The sequence below is a fragment of the Ascaphus truei genome, chromosome 9, assembly GCF_040206685.1.
Source record: "Ascaphus truei isolate aAscTru1 chromosome 9, aAscTru1.hap1, whole genome shotgun sequence".
NCBI classification, from domain to species: domain Eukaryota; kingdom Metazoa; phylum Chordata; class Amphibia; order Anura; family Ascaphidae; genus Ascaphus; species Ascaphus truei.
Window position 1 is genome coordinate 58,196,091 of NC_134491.1, and position 23,313 is coordinate 58,219,403.

Genomic DNA, 23,313 nt, shown 5'->3' on the forward strand with positions numbered 1-23,313 from the left:
TTGGGCACTATTGCTAAGCCTGCGGTCTACAAGCACTCCTAAATCCTTCTCCATCCATTGGATTCCCCCAATATATCTCCATTTAATTTGTAAGTCGCCTTTTTATTCTTGCATCAAAAATGCATAACCTTACACTTATCTGTATTAAACCTCATCTGCCATTTACCTGCCCACGTTTCCAGTCTCTCCAAGTCCTTCTGAAAAGAAATTACATCCTGCTCTGATTCTATTACCTTACACAATTTAGTATCATCAGCAAAGATGGAGACTTTGCTCTCGATCCCAAACTCAGGGTCATTAATAAACAAGTTAAAAAGCAGGGGTCCCAGTACCGATCCCTGAGGTATCCACTCACGACTTTAGCCCAACCTGAAAAAGTTCCATTTATGACAACCCTCTGTTGTCTGTCTTTTAACCAGTTTTCAATCCAGGTGCATATATTATTACTGAGTCCAATTTTCTTTATTTTGTAAACCAACCTCTTGTGTGAAACCGTATCAAAAGCCTTTGCAAAATCTAAGTAGACCACATCAACTGCATTACCCTGGTTTAAATTCCTACTTACCTCCTCAAAGAAACAAATAAGGTTAGTTTGGCACGATCTATCCTTCATAAATCCATGCTGACTATTAGTAATAATTTTGTTTTCCATTAGGTATTCCTGAATATTATCCCGTATTAAACCTAATTCAAACCACACATATAATCAGAAGACTATAAACAGCCCCCTATGATTGCACTCAAGGTAGGTGACAGGTGAAGTATAATGTCAACCAGTAAATAGCTTGATATAAGCCAAATCCTGAACATGGGATATATAGCTAAAAGGTCACACTCAAATAGAAAATAAAAAAGACTTTAATAGTTATGCTGTAAAACACGACGAAACACAATAAAAATGCACAACAGTGCATAAATAAAATGTGTAAGGTAACGGTAACTATATGGACAAAATATTGTACCAAATAATAAGCTTGTATAAAGTCAAAAGCTAAATCCAAAGCTGCATTGTTGCATACACATGAAATGCAAATAAAGTATAAACTTGCAAATGAATCAGAAGCTAAATCCAAAGCTGCATTGTTGCATACACCGGAAATGCAAATAATGGGTGTAAATTAGCAATATGTAGGGAAATAGACAGTGTGTAACTAGTAACCACTGTGTCCACAGTATTATATTCAACAATCCCTCTGCATTACACGAGAAACAAATGAGCCCCGTTTAATACTCGTATGATACAGGCGTTGTAAATAAAGGTAGCGCACACCACAAAGGTGCGCAGTAGCAAGTCCCTACAGAGTGTGTACAACGCAGGACCCAGTATGTGGCATACGACCTGATATCCTTGGGGGTACGCCGTGACGTCATCACGTTGACGTATGCGCGGCTTGTGGATTGAGTAACGGTAGCTCCTACCTGCACACGGAGCTCTCTGGCTGCTACACGGATATCAGGTCGTATGCCACATACTGGGTCCTGCGTTGTACACACTCTGTAGGGACTTGCTACTGCGCACCTTTGTGGTGTGCGCTACCTTTATTTACAACGCCTGTATCATACGAGTATTAAACGGGGCTCATTTGTTTCTCGTGTAATGCAGAGGGATTGTTGAATATAATACTGTGGACACAGAGGTTACTAGTTAAACACTGTCTATTTACCTTCCCTCCATATTGCTAATTTACACCCATTATTTGCATTTCATGTGTATGCAACAATGCAGCTTTGGATTTAGCTTTTGACTTTATACAAGCTTATTATTTGGTACAATATTTTGTCCATATAGTTACCGTTACCTTACACATTAGGGGATTTTATTTATGCACTGTTGTGCACTTTTATTGTGTTTCGTCGTGTTTTACAGCATAACTATTAAAGTCTTTTTTATTTTCTATTTGAGTGTGACCTTTTAGCTATATATCCCATGTTCAGGATGTGGCTCATATCAAGCTATTTACTGGTTGACATTATACTTCACCTGTCACCTACCTTGAGTGCAATCATAGGGGGCTGTTTATAGTCTTCTGATTATATGTGTGGTTTGAATTACGTTTTCTCCCTTGCACCAGGTAGACTATGTTTCTATGTGTGTATGTCTGGTGTAGCGACGTGCCCTGTGTGTATTATCCCGTATTAAACCTTCAAGTAGTTTCCTCACTATTGAAGTCAGGCTTACAGGTCTATAATTTCCCGGTTGTGATCTAGCTCCCTTTTTAAGTATAGGCACCACATCTGCTTTACGCCAATCTTGTGGTACTGAGCCTATGGAAATGGAGTCCTTGAATATTAAATATAATGGTTTGGCTATTACTGAGCTTAACTCCTTGAGAACTCTTGGATGTATGCCATCGGGGACAGGTGCCTTATTTACTTAAATTTTTTCAAGTCGCTTATGAACTTCTTCCTTAGTTAACCAATTGCTCGTTAATATGGAGGTTGTGGCTTCCTCCTGCGGCACTACTATTGAACTTGATTCTTCCCTGGTAAACACGGAGGCAAATAATTTGTTTAATACCTCTGCTTTTTCCTAATCTCCAATAATCTGCCTACCCATCTCACACTGAAAGGGTCCTATATTTTCTTTTCTCAAGGTTGTTACATCTTTACGCCTTATACCTCTACAACCCTCTCCCATCTTAAACCTTTTCCACTAATCTCTCCCTACCCATGGAACGCTCTTCCACTCAATATATTCGTCAATCAGCTTCACTAACCACATTCAAAGCCCATCTGAAAATCCAGCTCTTAAAAGAAGCATCTCATCAAACGCTCTACTCCTCTGCTATGAACTCCAGATGCACTTGACCTCCCCTGTCTGCACTTCTACCAATGCCATTTTACTCCTAATGCGCCTGCAAGCCTCCCAACACTTACATTGTATGCTCTTTGGGGGCAGGGTCTCCTTTTGCCTGTTGCACTTATTCCCATTGTTTGTCATTTATTTACCTCCTGTTGTAATGTTGTAAGGCGCTACGTACATTGCTGGCGCTATATAAATTAAATTATACGTACATACCCATCTGTAGCTGCAAGTCACTGGCACAGAGAATGAACACTACGTACCTTATTTGGTACATTTTTATGGAAAATGTAATTATGGTCACTGATGGAATTGCTATGGATAATAAGGTCAGACACTGAAGCAAGCGCTAATGGTTTACCGTAGGCTCATAGCTAAAAACAATTACTTCACATGATTTAACTGAAGCAGATTATTATGACCCTCATATGCACAAACTGTTACCATAGGAACTAAAGATTTGGTACACACTGTAGTATAATGGTATCTAGTTATTGCAGACTAAATTCACTGCATTGCATTATCAACTGTTGATGAATATATCAAAAGTTAGGACTAAATTGCCCTCCCACAACCTGTCAGCAACGCCTTCCAATAGTACAACAGGAACTATGGAGCCACAGTGTAAAGAGATTTCCAAGGAAACCAATTGAAGACAATTGCAATTTATATATTCAGTAGCATTTCACAACCTAATAGTGAGGCTCTAAACACAGTGAGCGGTAATAACAATACGCTCTACATGGTATCCTAAGGTTTGTGTGTGAATGATGTTCCAGAACAATAACTACAGGTAATTCCTTCCAGGCTCCAGATGGGAAAGAAAGACACTGCTTCCCACGGGGGCGCTCGGAACGTTCTTCCCCAGAAGAAACCGGTGCCACAGCAAGACAGACAGTATAGGATCATCTTGGAATTCATATGATGCTGTACAAAAAGGAATATAGCCCCCCCCCCCCTCTGCACCCACAAACACAGAAACACACTGCAGAGACACACCAAAACACACTCTGCAGCCCTCCTCGACTATCTACACCCACTGACACACACACACACACACACTGCAGCCCCCCTCTACACACACAAAACACACTGCAGACACACACCAACAAAACAGACTGCTGCCCCCTCTACGTCCACAAAACACACACCAGCAGCCCCGCCTCTACACCCACTGCAGCCCCCATGTAAACCCACACACTGCAGACACACACACACACATACACCAGCAAAACACTCTGGACATTCCTCCACCCACAAAACACACACTGCTGCCCCCCCCCCCCCCGTGCACCTACAAAAACACACTGCAGAGATACACACAAACCAACAAAACAGACTCTGCCACCTGTACATCCACAAAAACACACACCAGCAGCCCCCTCCCTACACCCACTACAGCCCCCCTGTAATCCCACACACTGCAGACACACACACACACACTCACCAACAAAACACTCTGCACCCCTCCTCCACCCACAAAACACACACTGAAGACACACTGCAGACCCCCCTCTGTACCCACAAAACACACACCAACAGAAGATACACACCAATAAAACACTCTACTGCCCCTTTACACCCACACCTTTCCCCTCACTCTCCTGTGTGGAGCTCTCTACAGGCATGGAGGGGGAGGAGTCAGTGTCTGGCTGCAGGCAGGGTGGGGGAGGGGTCAGTGCCAGGCTGCAGGGAGGGGGAGGAGTCAGTGCCTGGCTGCAGCCAGGGTGGGGGAGGAGTCAGTGCCTAGCTGCAGCAGGGTAGGGGAGGAGTCAGTGCCTAGCTGCAGCAGGGTGGGGGAGGAGTCAGTGCCTGGCTGCAGGCAGGGGGAGGAGTTAGTGCCTGGCTGCAGGCAGGGAGGGGGAGGAGTTAGTGCCTGGTTGCAGGCAGGGAGGGGGAGGAGTCAGTGCCTGGCTGCACGCAGGGAGGGGGAGGAGTCAGTGCCTGGCTGCAGGCAGGGGGAGGAGTTAGTGCCTGGCTGCAGGCAGGGAGGGGGAGGAGTTAGTGCCTGGTTGCAGGCAGGGTGGGGGAGGAGTCAGTGCCTGGCTGCAGGCAGGGTGGGGGAGGAGTCAGTGCCTTGCTGCTGCCTCCTGTCCAATCCACTCCCCTGTCTGAGAGCAAATCTCACTCTTTGTGAATGAGAATTGAAAGCTGATTGGCTGAAAACTTGGCAGGGTGCCAAAAATTCCCAGCCATTACTGATTGGATAATGCCTGGAATTTTAACCAATCAGAGAGCAGGGATTTCAATAAACTGGCACTACGAAAGTGAAAAACAAAAACAAAACATGTTCTGTGCATTCAGAAAAACGAAACGCGCGAGCAATGTGTATGTGTTGCAGAAATGGCATCAAAAGAAACAGGTAAACGGTTACTCACTGCCGTTTTCCTTCCACCGTCCTTTAGTTACTGATGATCTAGTACGGCAGGCCTGCACAACTCGTAAAGTGGGAAGGGCCGAACTGCTCCAAGGAAAAAAAAATTGGGCCGCACGGGTAAAATCATCATCATCATCATCATCATCTCTCCTCCAGCACCTCTCATCATCATCCTCATATCTCCCCCAGAACCCCTCACTATCAACCTTTGCGATACTCCCCATCTATCTCTCATACCCCCATCTCTCCCCCTCACCCACACACATAATACTCCCTCTCCACATCAAACACACAATACCCCCATGCACACCACACACATCCCACCCCCCCTCCACCTCACATCCTTCTCCCCCCCTGCACCTCACATCATTCTCCCCCCCTGCACCTCACATCACTCTCCCTCCCTGCACCTCACATCATTCTCCCCCCCTGCACCTCACATCACTCTCCCCCCCTGCACCTCACATCATTCTCCCCCCCTGCACCTCCAATCACCCCCCCTGCACCTCCAATCACCCCCCCCCCTGCACCTCCAATCACCCCCCACTACACCTCCAATCACCGCTGCACCTCACCCCCTGCACCTCACATCACCCTTCCTGCACTTCACCTCCCCTGCACCTCACCTCAATGCACCTCACATCACCCCCGGGACCGCGGGGAATCGCCGCCATTTTTTTTTTTTTTTTTTTTTAAATCTCATCGCGGGCCGCACAGAGAGGCCGGGCGGGCCACATGCGGTCCGCGGGCCGTTTGTTGTGCAGGCCTGTAGTACGGTGTTGCCACCTTCTAGGTCCACTGGCAAATACTGCAATTATACCTATGAATCCCTCGTTCGGGCAAAAACAAATAACACCTTACGTGCGTTTCAGACGCAGTCTCTGCGTTTATTCATCCTCACCAATGACATAAAGCAGTCAACTCCAGTCCTCAAGACTCCCCAACGGGTCAGATTTTAAGGATATTCCTGCTTCAGCACAGGCGGCTCAATCAAAGATTGAGCCCCTGATTGAGTCACCTGTGCTGAAAGCAGGAATATCCTGAAAACCTGACCGGTTGGGGCGTCTTGAGGACTGGAGTCGAGTACCCCTGACATACGGATTGATACTGTTTTATCAGTGACGTTTCAAGGCTTCCTGCCCCTTCGTCAGGCTTCCGGTACACTAGCCACCAACCCCCTTTCTATAATCCCCTTGCTAATGATGTCAGTACGTCATCAGACTCAGGTGGCCCCGTCATTATGTTGTAATTGGAACTACGCCGTTGTGTGCTTGGAACCATGGTAGTGTGTACAGGTATGTAAGAATTCCAGTTAGGTGTGAATCCGATATATAAAGACAAAATGGCAAGCATACAGTATGATATTGTCTGAGTTGCAATGATTGTTTCTTTCATACATACATATTATATTCAATATGATACTCTAATGGTGGTTAATTAGTATTTTTTGATAGATTCAGTTTCTTTGGGAGAGTATCTGGAATTATTATGAGATTGTAGCTGTGCTGAGTTGTCTGAACAAGTGGGGCCCTGTTGGTGATATTTGTTGGCTGTCTGGGAGTGTATGACATATTGGAGTTATAAACTTGTATGAATGGTGGGCAGTTCCTTGTCAGATATGACATCAGTTTTAAGTGGTAGGACCTTATCTGGTAATAGAGTTAATGGTAACAAGGTCTGACTAAGGCAGGGGTGCGCCCACCTGCCGGCTCTTCCCCCTTCTCGCACCCCCCCTCCTTACCTTGTCTCCGACGCCACGTGACCCCGCGGCATCATTTGACACCGCGTTGTCATAAGCCGCCAGAGTAAAGGGGAGGGAAGTTACAGAGGCCTTCACTGCTACCCCGGCATTTAATTTAAATGCCTTTGGTAAGAGCACGGGGCCTCTGTAACTACCACGCCCTACCCAGAAAATCTCGCACACCCCAGTTTGCGCACCCCTGGACTCAGGGATATTATCTGGATATGCATGTACCCACACAAGGTGTATTCTTCTTTACTGTATGGTGGAGGGTTTTTGACACTTTTGTTTTTACCTACCATGGCTTTTTCTAATGTCAGAATATATACTGACTTTTTTAAAGATAAACGTGGCTCAGGTCCCTCCAGCACACAGCTGGCAGATTTACTGTCGCTTCCTTTCCCACCAGGTCTGTGTCTTGCAGCGGGATTGTCGCAGGGCACTGAGATTTACCGACATATGACTGTCAACCCTCTAAAGAAACTGGACAGCATCTGCTTCTTTTGTTCTTAGGAGATTAAACTCACAGACCAATATTATACAAATTCACAGTGAGTATCAGAATGGCGGAGGATTTTTCTTAACACAGATGTCCCCGAGCTCCCTTATTATGCATCCATTTCACATAAGTAAAAGGTCACCATGGCATTTTTAGATGCTATTCCAGTAATATATTGGACAGAAAGACCAACCTAATCAATAACAAGGTTTCTGCATGTCAAGATTTGTTGACAATTTGCAATCAGACTCCATATTGGCAGAGAATATATTTGCTGAAAACTCAATACGCTATATTCCAATTTATAAAACGCCTTCAGTGACGAAACAGAATTTCCAGAAGCTTGGCAGGGTATATGGGTTAGATCTGATTGAGCCACCTGTGCTGAAGCAGGGACTGATTGAGCCACCTGTGCTGAAGCAGGGATACCCTGTAAACCTCCTAACCTGTTGGGGGGTCAGGGAGGGGCTTGAGGACTGGAGCTGAGCACCCCTGGCTTAGATACGTAGCCCCATAGTTACGTCAAGAAAGGGCATCTGTGTAACCTGTCTCATGCCAAGACTGCTTCCTGGGAGGCTCATGTCAACAAACACACCTCTTCATTGTACACACTAAGGTCCCGGTGGTGATTACATCATCTATTCACGTCAAAACAGTGATGAGCAAGAAGTTTCTTTGTCGCAAGCAATATTCGCTTGAACTGCAGACGGTATAAAAAAGAAAGAATGGCAAAGAATACGGCGTCAGTCGTAAAACCCACAACCAATACCCATTTTGTTTTTCTACCAGCATATTTTAAATGGGAATATTTTATTTTTCAAGTGCTAACCCCCTTCTCGTTTTCTTTTTTTTGGCCCCCCTACTTTTACGTAGATTGGAACCAGGGGGGAGGGATCCACGACGGTAGCCCTAGTTCCCAAGATACCAGAGTATGTTCCACCGGTAGCGCTCTGTCCTAGAGAAACAAAATGGCGGTTTCAATCTTTCATGTTACACGAGCCAATAAGAGGCGCTTGTCACTGGCCCATGTGACGCGGGATATTGAAATTGTCAAGAAGTACCAGGGGCGCCTTTCCCGGCGCTGAAATTTACGCCATTCAGCTGTGAGGAAGCCAGCAGTTGGGCGGCTGGGGAGGGGAACTTCTCCGCTTAAAATGAGTTTGAGTTGTGGAAGCTGTTGCCCAGCATACAGCATTCCTGCAGCAACAGAAACGAGAGATGGAAATATTCCAATATATTCTCAGCAAATAATGACTACCTCATTGTCAGTCTAATAAGGCTTTGTAATTCTGCCCGAAATGCATATCTATGGGCCAGCACGAGACCTAATCTGGCGGACATCTGTCTTATACACACACTGCGCTACAGTAGAATATAGTAACGATTGCATTAATTAAAGTGTACGAATGCCAGATCAACAAATAGACATTAGAACATTAGCGAAAGGGTCAATGCCACTGTGCTCTGCCATCTGTTTGCACTAAAAGACCATTACGAACATAATATGCACTTCTGTGGTAATTAATCAGAATAATTCCCTCCCAACGCATTATGTAGATGTAAAATCTTAATCAGCACTGTATGCAACACGATGTCGGCAACACAAAACTGTTATTCATCATTGAAACAAACCGCCATGGGAAGAACGAGCCCAGCACACAGACCATTGTGCTGCCAGCTTTATTGTTTATTTGCAGCACCAATAGGTACGGAAGATTGGCTCATAATTAATCATGGACCTAAGCACAGAAAGGAAACTCAGATGTTAAAGGAGATTTAATTTTTAGAAATGGGGATAAAGCCTGTTTACTGTAGCCCTTACTCATGCATTTTTGTGCAGAAATACATTAGGGAAGACGGGTTGACTGGGTGCTTCAGTTCCAGGTATGATGTACAACATTATACAGGACTCAAACAAATTGTGCTCTGTTTTGAAGTATTTTCCCCAAAGGTAAACACCCTTTAGCTTACTCTGTTACTACCATTACAGAGAACCATTCCTTGCACTGAAGAGCGGGTCACATTGCCTGCTTAAGTCCACCGAAAGGACATCGCTCCATCGGCTGAGAGCACTGTATGTATGGGTGAACAACAGTTAACCCCTCAGGCGCTCAGAAGCAATGAACACTGTTGAGCCTTCTCCTGGCTGAGAGCACTGGTTTATCCGATGCTGTTCTGTTCTCTGCAGTACACACTGGTTTTCAATTTAATTGGGGAGGTTGGGCTCGAGATGAAGGACGTGACCACCAGTGAGGTGCCAACAGTGTCTGACATTAACACAGAGCTTGTACGTTAGTCCTTGAGGTATGGGAGCATTTAAGACACCTCCATCAAAATGAGTAACTAGGGATCCAACTGATCAATGCACCCACAGGGTTCCTGCGCGATGAGACGTTACTGTACATCCACTGGGCAAATTGTTGCCCGGTGAACACAAAATTACCATGGGGTCAGGGGTCACTCCCACGCCTAAATGGAATGTCAACCTCTGACTTTTGATCAGTGACCCTGGTAGCCACGTCTGTGTGTTTCTCGAAGAAACCACAACAAATATAATACTTGTCGCTCGGAAACAAGGGTTGGAGCACCACTGATGATCTCAGAGGCTCCCCCCTGGTTCAGGTAAGCTAAGAAAAATATATATTTTGGGGGGCTGGGAGTTGCTATGTAACAGGGTCCAGCTTGTAAACTAATTAGTGTACTTATTTATTGGAGAAAAAAAACCAGAATCTTTATACCAAAACAGCGTTACTGAATTACATGTGGATACATATGTATATTCCATATGCCTTTGTATTGTCCTTGTTACAAGTGATGATAATGATATGCAAATGATATGGAAACGAGGCAATATCATATCATCCCCTATTCACTAAACTTCATTAAGCTTAACGCAGGGAAGTGACATTATGATAGTTGAGTAAGAACTAAACCTGCCATTACATCCAGACCCTGAAATAGGGCTTTTGCTGTGTCTGGATGGGGGTAACCCCAGAGTTGGCTATTATTTAACTAACTGAGTTATTTCCTTTTCCTCTCTCGACTCTAGAAAAAGCCCTATTTCAGGGTCTGAATAGGAGTAATGCCAAGACTTGCACAACGGCACGTTAACTCATGTTAACGTCAAATGAACACATCGATAACGTGACGTGAAGCTTATGCCAACAAGCTCAATTACAGCCGTCCTAACGTCTGTTCCTGTTTTAGGTTACATCATGTTATGTGCCCGGATTCAACGGGTTTAGTGAATCCTCCCCTTGGACCAAAAATCTGCTACTGTAACTAAATACATGTAATTGTTGTTAACAGAGCGGTCCCGCTATCGTTACGCTGTTCTGAATATAAAGGCGTAATTGCAAAACAGAGGGATGTACCATAGTAATTGTGAGCAATATTTATTGTGTGCAATACAGAATTGGATCTATGTGACACATTTCTGCAATCATCACTAGTGGCAACTTTGCGTCCCTGACATTTTCTGCTGCTTCTCTGGAAAGGAAAGGAGAAGTCATGCTACAGGAGTCTTCAAGATAAGCGGGAGAGGCCCAGAATGTACTATGTGCCTTTCAAAGATAAAAATAATCAGTAGCTACATGCATTGTCCAGTCAGCATCAAACAAGTGCCTCCTACTGATCTTCATTGATCATTTCATCGTAACAGAAGAATAATGTAGTTCTACTGTATATCACTGACGTGGCGTGGGAGTTGCTTACCAAACATCGAGCGGATTGGCTGGGACTGTTTTTAGGGTGTGGTTGTGGAGTGATAGGGAAAGTATAATCACTATACCCTTCCGCCAGCACTGCAGAATATATTCTGTGAAGCCTTGAGGCAGTGCTTTCAACCTTTTCTTTTGGATAAGGAATCCTAGAATTTGATTGTGAAATTCTGGGGAACTCCAACCCTCTCCCCCGTCCATGTCTCTCTCTCCCTCGTCTGTCTCTTGCTCTCCTCCGTCCGTCTCTCTTCTCTCTGTTCCCCCCCCTAACCCTCCCGCTGTGTTCCCCCTTACACTCTCTCCACCCCCCTCTCCCCCACCCCCTCTTACACAGGTGCCTCCTACCTTGAAGCGGTCCGCATCTCCCTCCTCCTGTCGCTCAGAGGTTAGACGCCGACAAGAGGGAGAGGAAGGATAGCAGACCGGGTGGCCGCTGCTGCTGAGCTAGGGAACCACTGGGTCACTGCTGCGTGGGGTGCTGCCACGCCGCAGGGCTTTGGGCAGTTGCCCCAGCTCTCCCACCATGGTGGCTGTGGAACCCTGGTTGAAAATCACTGCCTTAAGGAGAAGGAGCGGCTCAGTGAGTCTGTAAACAATGGCACTGAGTTTGCATCAGGGGAGCCTGGTTCAATTCCTAGTTCCAGCTCCTTGTGACCGTGGGAAAGTCACTTTATCTCCCTGTGCCTCAGGCACCAAAAATAGATTGTAAGCCCATCTGGGCAGGGACTGTCTCTGTAACATTCCTATGTGCTGCGTACCGCGCACTATACTGTAATTGTGACGCGCTTTTTGTCCCATTGGGAGAAAAGAGCTATATGAAATAAAGGTATTATCATTATTATTAGCTGACTAAATCATCACTTATAAGACTATCTGATCAAGTATTTTGGATCCGGTTATTTCAGTAACGATCGAAAAACAAGATGTACCTGTTCACTTCTTATATCCCAGGCTTTCAATGCAGGGGAGAATCCAGCACATAGAAAAACATTAGGATCCTTAGGGTGGAACCGGACAGCGCTGATCCGAAACTCATTTTTCGCACTAAGCACATGCTTCCCTGAAAAAGAAATATTCATTTCATTACCAGTAAAAAAAAACAAAAAAAAAAACAATGGGCTTATCAACGAAAAGCAGGAAATCCCATGTTTTACTGAAGCAGGACATGAGTGAGTCCGTGCTACTGCTTCTCACCCCTACACATAATTAACAGTAAATTGCATTCATTTTTCCATGTGATGTAAAGCACTAAATGTGTAAACGTATTCACTTAATTTCCCCCGGGAAAATAAAAACCCGCATTATTAAAGAAAAACTGGTTGCTATGGCGACACCGTTTGAGATGCAATTATGTATGGAATTATTAACACGATTCAGTAGTTATGTACAAAAAGTTTATTAGCAAAACCTTTGGCAAACTGCATTTGACAGCTGAAGGGAATTGAACGTAAGACTCCGTTTGTGATTTGGCGTCCACTGTAATTTAAACGTTTTCTATCCTAATTACTGTACAACGTGCATGCACAATGGCATACAGCACTCTGCTGTCACAATCTCCTCCTCCCCTCCATCAAGTCTCAGATAAGACTGTTTGTAGCATTATTTTTTATTAACTGCTTCTCAAATACCCAGTTACTGTTTAAGTACACAGGTGCAGTACCTGCTGTCAACTTCAACATCATATTGAAGGAGCAATCCAAGCATGCTTTCTTCTTCTTCTTTTTTTCTACCTAGGATTGAAGCAGGGGGTCTCCGGACGTGAATGTCATTCATTTCAGCTCCGGGGACCCCCTGCTCCCGGAGATACTTACCTCCATGGTAGGTGCCGGTAGTCGCTCTGCTCAGCTACCCGGGCTTTAAAGTTTAAAGCTCCGGCGTCACGTGGGCCAATAGGATGCCGAACCTGATGACGTCACAGCTTCCTATTGGTCCGCAGGGCGCAGGAGCTTTGAAACGCCGCCATAGCATAAAACCTTGCAGCCGAGTAAAGCGGTATCTCCGGGTGCAGGTGGTGCCCGGAGCTGAAATGAATGGGGTTCAGCTCTGGAGACACCCTGCTTCAATCCAAGCCTGCTGCTAAAGGGTTCATAATACAGCAGATAGAAAATAGAGAAAGGAAGTCATGTATATACATATATACAGTATATAAACAACGCTGGCCATAATAAAAACAGTGCATTGTCAATGGTCCCCACCTGGGCTACAACTGGATTTAAATCATCAGGGATGGGCGACGATGACATTTTCTCAGATGTTGGCTCACGTCCCATCTTTATTTATTTATTTATCTCGACTGCTCTTGAGTTGTTTTAAGTTTAAAAAGTTCCCCTTTTCGAACAGTTTTAACATCTGTCTCCTCCTCCAAAAGGTTGAAGCTTGGAACTCAGCCAATAGATATAAGCAGCCATGGGGTAGGACACAGATAGTTTTTTTTTTTTTTTTTGTAGCCCGGGTGGTGAAAAAGTGATTTCACCTCTAAAAACCGTGCTCATGGTCAAGTGAGACCAGGTGCGCAAAACTTGTGACTATAGGCTCCGGAGAGCTGCAAGTCCATGACATGGTCAGTCCTCTTCAGCCACGAGGGCCAGGAAAAGTCCTGATGTTACACCGACGTCGTCATCCGAAGAATCCGACGTCCATCCTGTTCCCTCCTAGTGCAGCAGATGCCGCAGGAGGGTCCAAGTCTTTAGGGCTTTCGGCTCACACCTACTCGCCCACCGCAGTCTTCTCCCGAGGGAATGGCGACCACCGACCAGCACACAGTCTTGCATTCTCCGAAGAAAATTAGGTGACTGATAGCCCAAAAAAAACAAACCACAATCCATAGTGCGAGTGCTCCAGTGCGCTGTGTAATGCAGTGCAGGAAGTGCTCAAACGAAACAACAAAAAAGGTGTGCACAAGTGCACGCCAGACCCGGAAGCCTGGCGGGTAAAAAAATAGTGGCGAACCCCTCAGCGGAAGGCAATAAGGGGTGCCAGTGCAGAAAATGTAGGGGTGTGCAATTCTATCCGTGCAAAAGTCGAAGTGCGTGTGGCAACACTTGACTCCACCAGGTTAACCACTCCTGGGGTGCCGTGATAAAAATAGCCCGGGCTACATATCCGCCTTCTCAGCCCATGACAAGACCAAGTGATGCAACTAGTGCCATCCTTCACAGGACAGACACTACACTTGATCTTAGCCAAAAGGCCGAGAAGCGATATGTTGGATAGAAGAGATAGTTGGGATATGCATAAATGGGATAGAGTCAAATATTTGTTGAATTAGAAACTGGTTTACCTTTACCATTCAATAAAGCCACACATTATATAAGTTATGGTGGGTAAAAAAAAGTGACAACAACCCTCCACTGTACAGTGTGCAGTAAGTAAAAGTACCCCCTGTGAGCACATTCAGATCTTAGACAGGTCTGCAACCCTGCGTTTCACCATTATCACTTAGCATACAGTGCTTCCACTGCAGCCAGGGATTCTGGGAAATGACATGCAAATGATTACTCAGTGTCTACGAAACAAAATGCTGAAACAGAAAAGGTAATTGTGTGTATAACATTAGCTGTAATCCAATATCACCAAAGCAAGCTTTATTTAATTATGGAACAGCAACAAATCCAAGCGCAAACTTGACTCAAGGTTGAATTTTCCTTTTTTTCCCACTTCACAGATCAGGGGTCTCAAACTCGGTCCTCAAGAGCCACCAAAAGCTTTTATGGATACCCCTGCTTTAGCACAGGTGGCTCAATCAGTGCCTTAATCAAAGACTGAACCACCTGTGCTGAAGCAGGGATATCCATAAAACCTGGCCTGCTGGTAGCCCTTGAGGACTGAGATTGAGACCCCTGCTTTAGAAAGTATTTAATCATTCACTTGTCCCATCGTGGACCTCATTTATTAGCCCATCAGTAATTCTTTTACCCCTGGTAACCACAGTAAGAATTTTAATTTACATCACTGGTTAACACCGATATAAATATTTTTGTCACCACTGGTGATTATTTGCGCTCGTCTTTTTTTGCTTGATTTAATTATAGAAAGAATAAAACCAGCAGGGACACAAATGTTTTAACTTTTACATCATCATACAGATATAGTAAGACCATCATACAGATATAGTAAGACCATCATACAGATATAGTAAGACCATCATACAGATATAGTAAGACCATCATACAGATATAGTAAGACCATCATACAGATATAGTAAGACCATCATACAGATATAGTAAGACCATCATACAGATATAGTAAGACCATCATACAGATATAGTAAGACCATCATACAGATATAGTAAGACCATCATACAGATATAGTAACAGATATAGTAAGACCAAAAATGCAAACGGCCACGGCGCTTGGGACAGCGACTGCCACGATCGCTGAATCCGGATCGGATCCCCCCGAAGAGTTAATCCGACCTGACCTTGCCCGCCCGCAAGGGCAGCATCCCCAAAACAAACAGTAAGTCTTGCTACTTCTGTACAGTAGCACGTATTTTAAAGCAGCAGGCGACAAATATTGTATTGCGCTCTTATATTAAAGCCCCAAATCTGATGTGCCAGTGTCTGGTCCTGATGATGCTTTAGGCCTGTAATAATGTGCATGCACGTGCGCTACCGTGCGCACGCTCATGAATTATAATTGCCTGTGTGAGCCTGACGTTGCTATAGTTGAGACGCGCGCACACGGCAGTGAGCGTTGGCGCGGCAGATCTGAGGAAATACAAGAAATGTGTTTGTTTCGTGCTGTTGCCGTGCCACATGACGCTATGAGACAATCACAGTGCGGCCTAACGCAGTGACGTCATAGCCACACCTCCTAGCCGCGCACATCACCGCTTGGCGTATAGACACTAAACGCGCGCGCCACATGCACAATCAACGTCGTGCGCGCTAGCGAGTGCTATATCACAAGACTTAGTACAAAAACTCTCTGCTCTTTATTTAGGGTTGTATTTATCCCGGAAACCTCTTTCCTAGTCCTGGTCACTAGGATAGTGCTATTAACAATCACATGATATTTAATGTGTTCACTCGTAACAATAAGATGACGCTATTGTTACTGTGTGTATGGGAGAATATGTCAGGTTTAATTCACCCAAAGGGTACGCGAGCTGTACCATTAAAGCAGGAATACTACATTCCCCCCCCCTTTTTTTTTTGCCTTCTTATTTTTAAATGTAAAGCATGTGACAATGTATAATTCTACGGTTATACATAAACTGGTAAACGTTTGGAAGCTCCTGTCATTAATCTGTAAAAATCCTGATTGTGTGCCTAACATAATGGCCGCCTTCTATCTTTGTGCTGTAGTCTGTGAAATGCTGCAGCTGATATGTAACATTATATTACTAAGTGTAACACATTATTGTTACAGCTTCCAGAGTAATAGACAGTCTGCTGTTTGGAACACAGCAACAGATCTGTTTGTGATACTTTGTTGCCAAAGTGCAGAGCTCAAAAAGGCATGTGTGAGAGCCTGTTTCAAAAGAGGAAGGGGATATGACTTTCCAAATGGTTGTTATAGTAACCAAAGGATGATCCATACATTTTTTTTTAAAAAAACATTAAAAATGTCATTAGGAGTTTAAAAAAATGCACACAGTATTATCTAATACTACAGAACAGACATATTAAAAAAAAAACACTGGATTTTTTTCACGTTTTGCTGCTTTAATTAGACATTTTCCTCATCAAAGCTAATTAAATCAATCAAAAACTTACAGCAATACACTTTCTTGTCACAAAGGTAAAATGACAGAACATTCCCTGCTCCAATCTGTGAAAACGACTTGTCTCATTATGCAGCCGTCTACACAGAGAAAACAGGGTTTTTAAACGGCATTTGTCTATTTCAATTTGATCAACTTGAATATTCATGGAGTACAAGTGTTAAAAGAAAAGAAAAGTGACTTCAAGACTAGCTTAATGCAGATGTGTCACTTTGTATCTGCAAACTCTCCATGCTGCATCTTCCTGAGAAGGAAATATGATGACCAGGAAGAAATGTACCAGTTGGACCTGGAGGCCAGTTTGTGAACAAGATGCATGTGCTAATTTAGGAACTTCAAAAAGAATTCTCACTATTTGTGCCAATCAGCAGCGGATTTCTAAATTTGCCGCCCCTAGACACTTGTCTGTGTCTGCCGCCTCCTTTCTGCCGCCCTCCTGCTCCTTTGGAATCCCAGCGTCACACGACGCCGCGCACTTCACCAACGTGACGTTGCACGGCGGCGCGTTGCCATGGTTACGCGACGTCATGCCGTCGCCATGGCAACAAGATGCTGTGTGACATCCCGTTGGGGACGTCCGCAGGGTCATTTGATGCTTGCGTTCCAAAGGAGCAGGAGCGCGGTAGAAAGTAGGCGGCAGACACAGGCAAGTACCTTCCAATTAGGTCCGATAGGCCCGAGAGTGCGACAAAGTTATATGGGGGCGGTAATTTTTGCCACCCCCAAAATTTTGCCACCCTAGGCCCAGGGCCAAACGGGCCTATATGGGAAATCTGACCCTGGTGCCAATAATGGAAAGCTACCCTTGGAACAACCCATCGTCAACATAAAGAACAATACACTAGCAATCGTACCCAGCAGACGTGGCTCCGTAGACTAGCTGAGATAAAGATACTAAAGGGCTACATGCCGATGCTCGCACTAGGAGAATAAGAGATATGGAAACAATGAAGGATGTAGGGCTGCCGTTCCTTTCTTTTACAATTCATGATCAATATTAAAAAAAAAACATCAGTTACATTTTGTCCTGTAATCTGTCACCACCCATAAAGGGTATAACTTCTTCTGCAATTCCCCATTTTTAGATGATTTTCATGTTGCCTGAGTCCTATTTAATAACGGTGCAGTTATCTACATCTGTTTTTTCTTTAGCTGTAACCATCAGAAGCTGATGCACCAGATAATGAAAAGTAGTACTTCCCTTAACTTCCCATGGCACCTCTCATACCCCTCTCCCCCCCAAAAGTATCAAAACGGTGCTGATTTATCTACAATGCCGTTTTAAGGATGGCCACTGTATCAGAAAGATCCTTTATTTGCCAAAACCAAGTCTCTGCCTGCGTCTGGCTGCAGAGGGACCCTTTGCCGCAGCCGCTCTGCAGCGGGGTGCTCAGCCGCCCTTTCTTCATTAAGGTAAGTTAATTTAAAGGGTTTTAGCGATTAGGGTAGTGGGTTTTATGGTACTGGGAAGTTTTTAGGGTAGGGAATTAGGGCAAGGGGTTATAGATTGTAGGGTCTAGGGGAAGCATTTTTAGGGTGAGGGCTTTTAACGAAAGGGGTTAAGGTTTTTAGGGTAGGGGTATCGTTGGTATTAGGGGTTAAGATTAGGGGGTTTTAGGGTAAGCTTAGGGGCTTACATTGGCAGCAAAGCGGCCGGCGGAGAGATGCCCCGCCGGCGAGGTAAGTGACAGCGAAACACTGGCAGAGATTTGGTAGCCGAAAAAGGGATGCAACCAAATGTCCTAGACTGGCCAACTGACCCCCAGTCCATAATATTGAGTATGCAGTCCCTAAAAGTAATTTCAATGTTGATACAGGTCAACTTTACAAAGTAGAGGAGGCACGTAGCAAGCGTCCTTCTGCTGGTCAGGCCATAGCATGGGCACTGCTCCTCATATCTGCACGGACTGGGAGAAATGCAAAGAACATTTAATGCTAACATTCAGGAAACCCACCTGCTGGGCTGCTGGATTGTTAGTTACTATTAAATATACAATACAAAGGTAATAATAATTATGTATTACTATATAGTGCTGGCAGAGTGTATAGCACTGTACACAGAATATACATTCTGTATAGGTAAACAAAGTGATTTGCCAACGGTTCCACCAAGCTTTCCACTTTTCGAAGCCAGTTATTTTTACCACTAAGCCCCTATTGTACCGCTCTGTGGAATAGGTTGGCGCTTTAAATAATAATATTTACCACTCTGACCCTATATATATATTTACTTGGTGCCAAAGCCCATCCAGTTAACCGAAAATATCCTTCTTACAAGAGTGGAAGCAAGCTTCACTGAAGCCACAATGCTATTTTGGGATAATCTCTGTGTGCATTGTAGTTTGAACAATCAGTGATTGCTTTATGAGCAGAGTAATCAGCAATCAACTCAAACATTTAAAGACAAACATCGTACAAGGTCACAAAGTAACAGTATTACATCAGGGGTTCTTAACACCTGTCCTCAAGACCCCCAACAGGTCAGGTTTTCAGGATATCCCTGCTTCAGTCCAGGTGGCCCAATCAATGGCTCAGTCAAACAACAGGATATCCTCACGGAAGAAAACGGAGCACAGCAATGCCGCAATGAGGGGGCTAGATACCGGTATAAAAGTCCTTTATTCCATGGTAGACATCATGGCATGGGATAGGTTAAAAATCTCGAACGCGTTTCAGGCCGTCGCCCTTTATCAACGAGATTGCTAAAGGGCGACGGCCTGAAACGCGTTCGAGATTTTTAACCTATCCCATGCCATGATGTCTACCATGGAATAAAGGACTTTTATACCGGTATCTAGCCCCCTCATTGCTGCATTGCTGTGCTCCGTTTTCTTCCGTGAGGATATCCTGTTGTTTGCCTGTCTCAACGTGATGCACGCCGTGGGATTCACCGCACAAGACAACTCTCTACTGTGAGTACCCCCATTAGCTCATTACGCTTTGGGAGTCATATACTTTGTGTCTTCTCTCCAGGGGAAAGGTATATACTGTATACTGGGAGGTCAGAGATTTGTTACTGACTCTCACCAACAAAGCACAGTTTTCCCCACATCTTAGGAGATATGAATAGAGACACTGTTCACATATACATTTGCAGAGAGTGGTGTTACCTGTTTTCCTCATTTAGAGGGTATACTGTATACTAATTGGATGCCTAGAGACTCCCTACAGCTGAGCACGGTGCACTAGGAACGCTGTTTCCTAGTATTCATAAATGGCTCAGTCAAAGACTGAGCCACTGATTGAGCCACCTGTGCTGAAGCAGGGATATCCTGAAAACCTGACCTGTTGGGGGATCTTGAGGACTGGAGTTGAGAACCCCTGGGTTAAATAATAACATGGGATATACAGTAACATGTCCACATCTGATGTTTCCTCCAATCACCTGTTTCAATGTCCGTTAAAAGAAGCATGGACTCAAAACCTCCACTGAGAATATTTCGTCCACATAGAGACCACTGTGCATCTCGTACCGCTCCGTTGTGACAGGAGTAAGTATTCAAACACTTCCCAGAATCCACTGCATCCCAGACCTTAAAAATACGAAGAAAAAAATATATTTTACAAAAAAGCACTCAAGGCAAGATTTAAATGTTGAAGAAATATCTCATTCATACTAAAACTTGGAGGTGATTGTTCCAAAATTATTCACCATCAGGTTTATTGAAATCTAACATAGGAAAGGTACAGCAGCTCAAAACTATATGTAGCTAATAGAGAACATGTACAGTAGCTAAATACTGTACATATACCAAAGGACATCCTCAATCCTTACTAAAATAAGGTAACATTTACTTGTAACACTGTATAGCTTATGTTTTTGTTGTTGCATGTTATGGTTTCATTTTAAGCTGTCTCCTCGTACTCTTTCTAATGCTGTTTTTATTTGTAAACTTTTGGACACATAAGCATTTTAAATATTAATTCTCCTGGGCATTAAAATAACGTTCTTCTCAGAGCCCCGTGCCGTGTAAAGGTTACCGTGGTAACCTCAGGAGTAAGGAAATCGTGTTTTGTAACGCAGAAAAAGCAGGACATGCTCAGGTGACCAGATACTAACATCGTATGCGTTAAATTCCTACAGGCTTCTGGGGAGGATTGTTTCTTTAATGATAACTACATGTTTACAGGCAGCAGCAACATGCCTTTGGGATCACTTATGTTGCTGCTTTCAAATATATCATTTTATAATGATAAATGTAACCCTCTTGTAAGTGCAGGTAACACACACACACAACCTCCCCCGCCCCCCACCATTCCCCCTCCCTCCACCCTCACCCCCCACCGTTCCCCCTCCCTCCCCCCACCCTTCCCCCTCCCTCCCCCCTTACCCCCCACCCTTCCCCCTCCCTCCCCCCCCACCCCTTCCCCCTCCCTCCCCCCTCACCCCCCACCCTTCCCCCTCCCTCCCCCCTCACCCCCCACCCTTCCCCCTCCCTCCCCCCCACCCCCCCCTTCCCCCTCCCTCCCCCCCCCACCCCTTCCCCCTCCCTCCCCCCTCACCCCCCACCCTTCCCCCTCCCTCCCCCCCCCATCCTTCCCCCTCCCTCCCTCCCCCCCCACCCTCCCCCCTCCCTTCCCCCCCACCCTCCCCCCTCACCCCCCACCCTTCCCCCTCCCTCCCCCCCACCCCCACCCTTCCCCCTCCCTCCCCCCCCACCCTCCCCCCTCCCTTCCCCCCCACCCTCCCCCTCCCTCCCCCCCCACCCTTCCCCCTCACCCTCCCCCTCCCTCCCCCCCCACCCTTCCCCCTCCCTCCCCCCCCACCCTTCCCCCTCCCTCCCCCCACACTCTTCCCCCTCCCTCCCCCCCACTCTTCCCCCTCCCTCCCCCCCCACTCTTCCCCCCCACTCTTCCCCCTCCCTCCCCCCCCACTCTTCCCCCTCCCTCCCCCCCTTGGCTGCAATAGGAAACTACAACTCCCAGCTTGCTCTGCCGTAGCAGGGAGCCACTTCCGGTACACCGGGATGTGACTTGTGATGGACAGGGACTCAGCCAATGAGATTGGACTCTGGAGAGGCGGGACTGAGGAAGGAGCTCTCTGTGAGTCCCTGGAAGGACACGTCCCTGCGTGAGCAGAGCTGCAAGGGTAGAGCTGTTAGCGCAGACGCTGGTTGGAGGGAGAGCAGTTATCATCGCGAGGAAGGCCAGCGGAGCATCCAAGTCAGAACATCAGCAGGAACTCGCACCCTCAGAGGGAATCATCAACGGAAGCAGTATAAAGGGGTACCGAGGCGTTTTGTGAAGTATAGGCTGCTACAGTTACATACAGCCAAGAGCTCCAACTGTGTGCTGGCACCATTACACAGGCCTTGATACCCAGGATGGGTGGCCTCAGCAACAGACACTGCCACTAAGGGGCCTATGCTATAAGCGTTCATAAGCCAGTTATTGGCCAAAATGCCTACTACAATTCTGTAAGTGTCGAAAAGTGTGCGATAAAAGACTGAATCGCCAACATTTTGAGACTTCAAAAACAAATCACAGAGTGATAAGCCACTTATCAGCAGGTTCTGAAACGCGTGCAATTCTAGTAGCCGTGATTAGCTTATCGAAGCCTATCGCGGCTCTAGAATGGAGAGTTTCTCCCCAAATCCTGAGGCCAGAAAAACTTGGCGTGAAGGTGGTGAGAACCTGCTAAGATGCAGCGAGACAGGACTTAGAAAAAAAAAATGCTTTTTTTCTGTATCGGATTGATGCCGGGAGTCTCCGGAGCTGATACCCATTAATATCAGCACCGGAGACGCCCGGGATGAATCCCATGCAATAAAAATGCATTTACAGGCAACTTCATTACCTTAGCGGCTAACCGCTAAGGCAATGAAGGGGTTATCCCCTCCCGCTACCCACACCGGCACCCCATAACGGGGCCTGTATCCCAGGAAGCAGGGGGTGACCGGACCTCAAATCAATGCGGTTCTGCTCCGGAGACCCCCTGTTCATCTACACTAGTAATAAAATTTATATTAAAAAACATCCATTTCGGGCGAGATCTGCGCAGGGAGAGGCAGCTCTCTCTGGGCAGGTCTCTCTGCAGCTGAAAGAAATCGCTGGATAAGGCCTTTTCAGAGAGGCAATCATCACGCTCATCATCACGGGCTACTCGCCCGTTTTAGGAATTATGCTATCACAGGTTATCAAGGTTTTCTGAATACCGTGATAGCAACACTCAAAAAAGTGGCGATATAAATGGCCCGGCGATTTCTTTATGAACGCTCAGAGCATAGGCCCCTAAGGGTTATGTTACCATTGTTAAGTGAATGTATATAGTGATCCTTCTGGTAAGGAACATAAGTTCCAGAGTGTCCATTGCTACTTTCTTTATAAATACTGTTATACCATAATAAACACTACTGTAGTTTGTCTCCCGTTGTCTGACCTAAAGCAACGTGTGGTTTGTTACATAGAAAAGGAGGACTCAGGCCCCCACATCAGCAGCAGGTAA

The 23,313-nt window shown here is 45.6% G+C and overlaps 1 protein-coding gene and 1 pseudogene across 2 annotated transcripts in view; both read right to left on the bottom strand.

The window, feature by feature from the left end:
- WDR25 (WD repeat domain 25) overlaps window positions 1–23,313 on the bottom strand; it is a 116,670-nt gene that overhangs the window by 22,256 nt on the left and 71,101 nt on the right. For both annotated transcript variants that reach the window (XM_075615071.1, XM_075615070.1), the window contains exons 3-4: window positions 20,254–20,401; window positions 12,069–12,199 (exon numbers count right to left, since the gene is read on the bottom strand). In XM_075615071.1, coding sequence (XP_075471186.1) covers window positions 12,069–12,199; window positions 20,254–20,401 — 279 coding nt within the window. The remainder of the gene's footprint in view (window positions 1–12,068; window positions 12,200–20,253; window positions 20,402–23,313) is intronic.
- LOC142503298 (U2 spliceosomal RNA) lies at window positions 14,176–14,341 on the bottom strand (annotated as a pseudogene).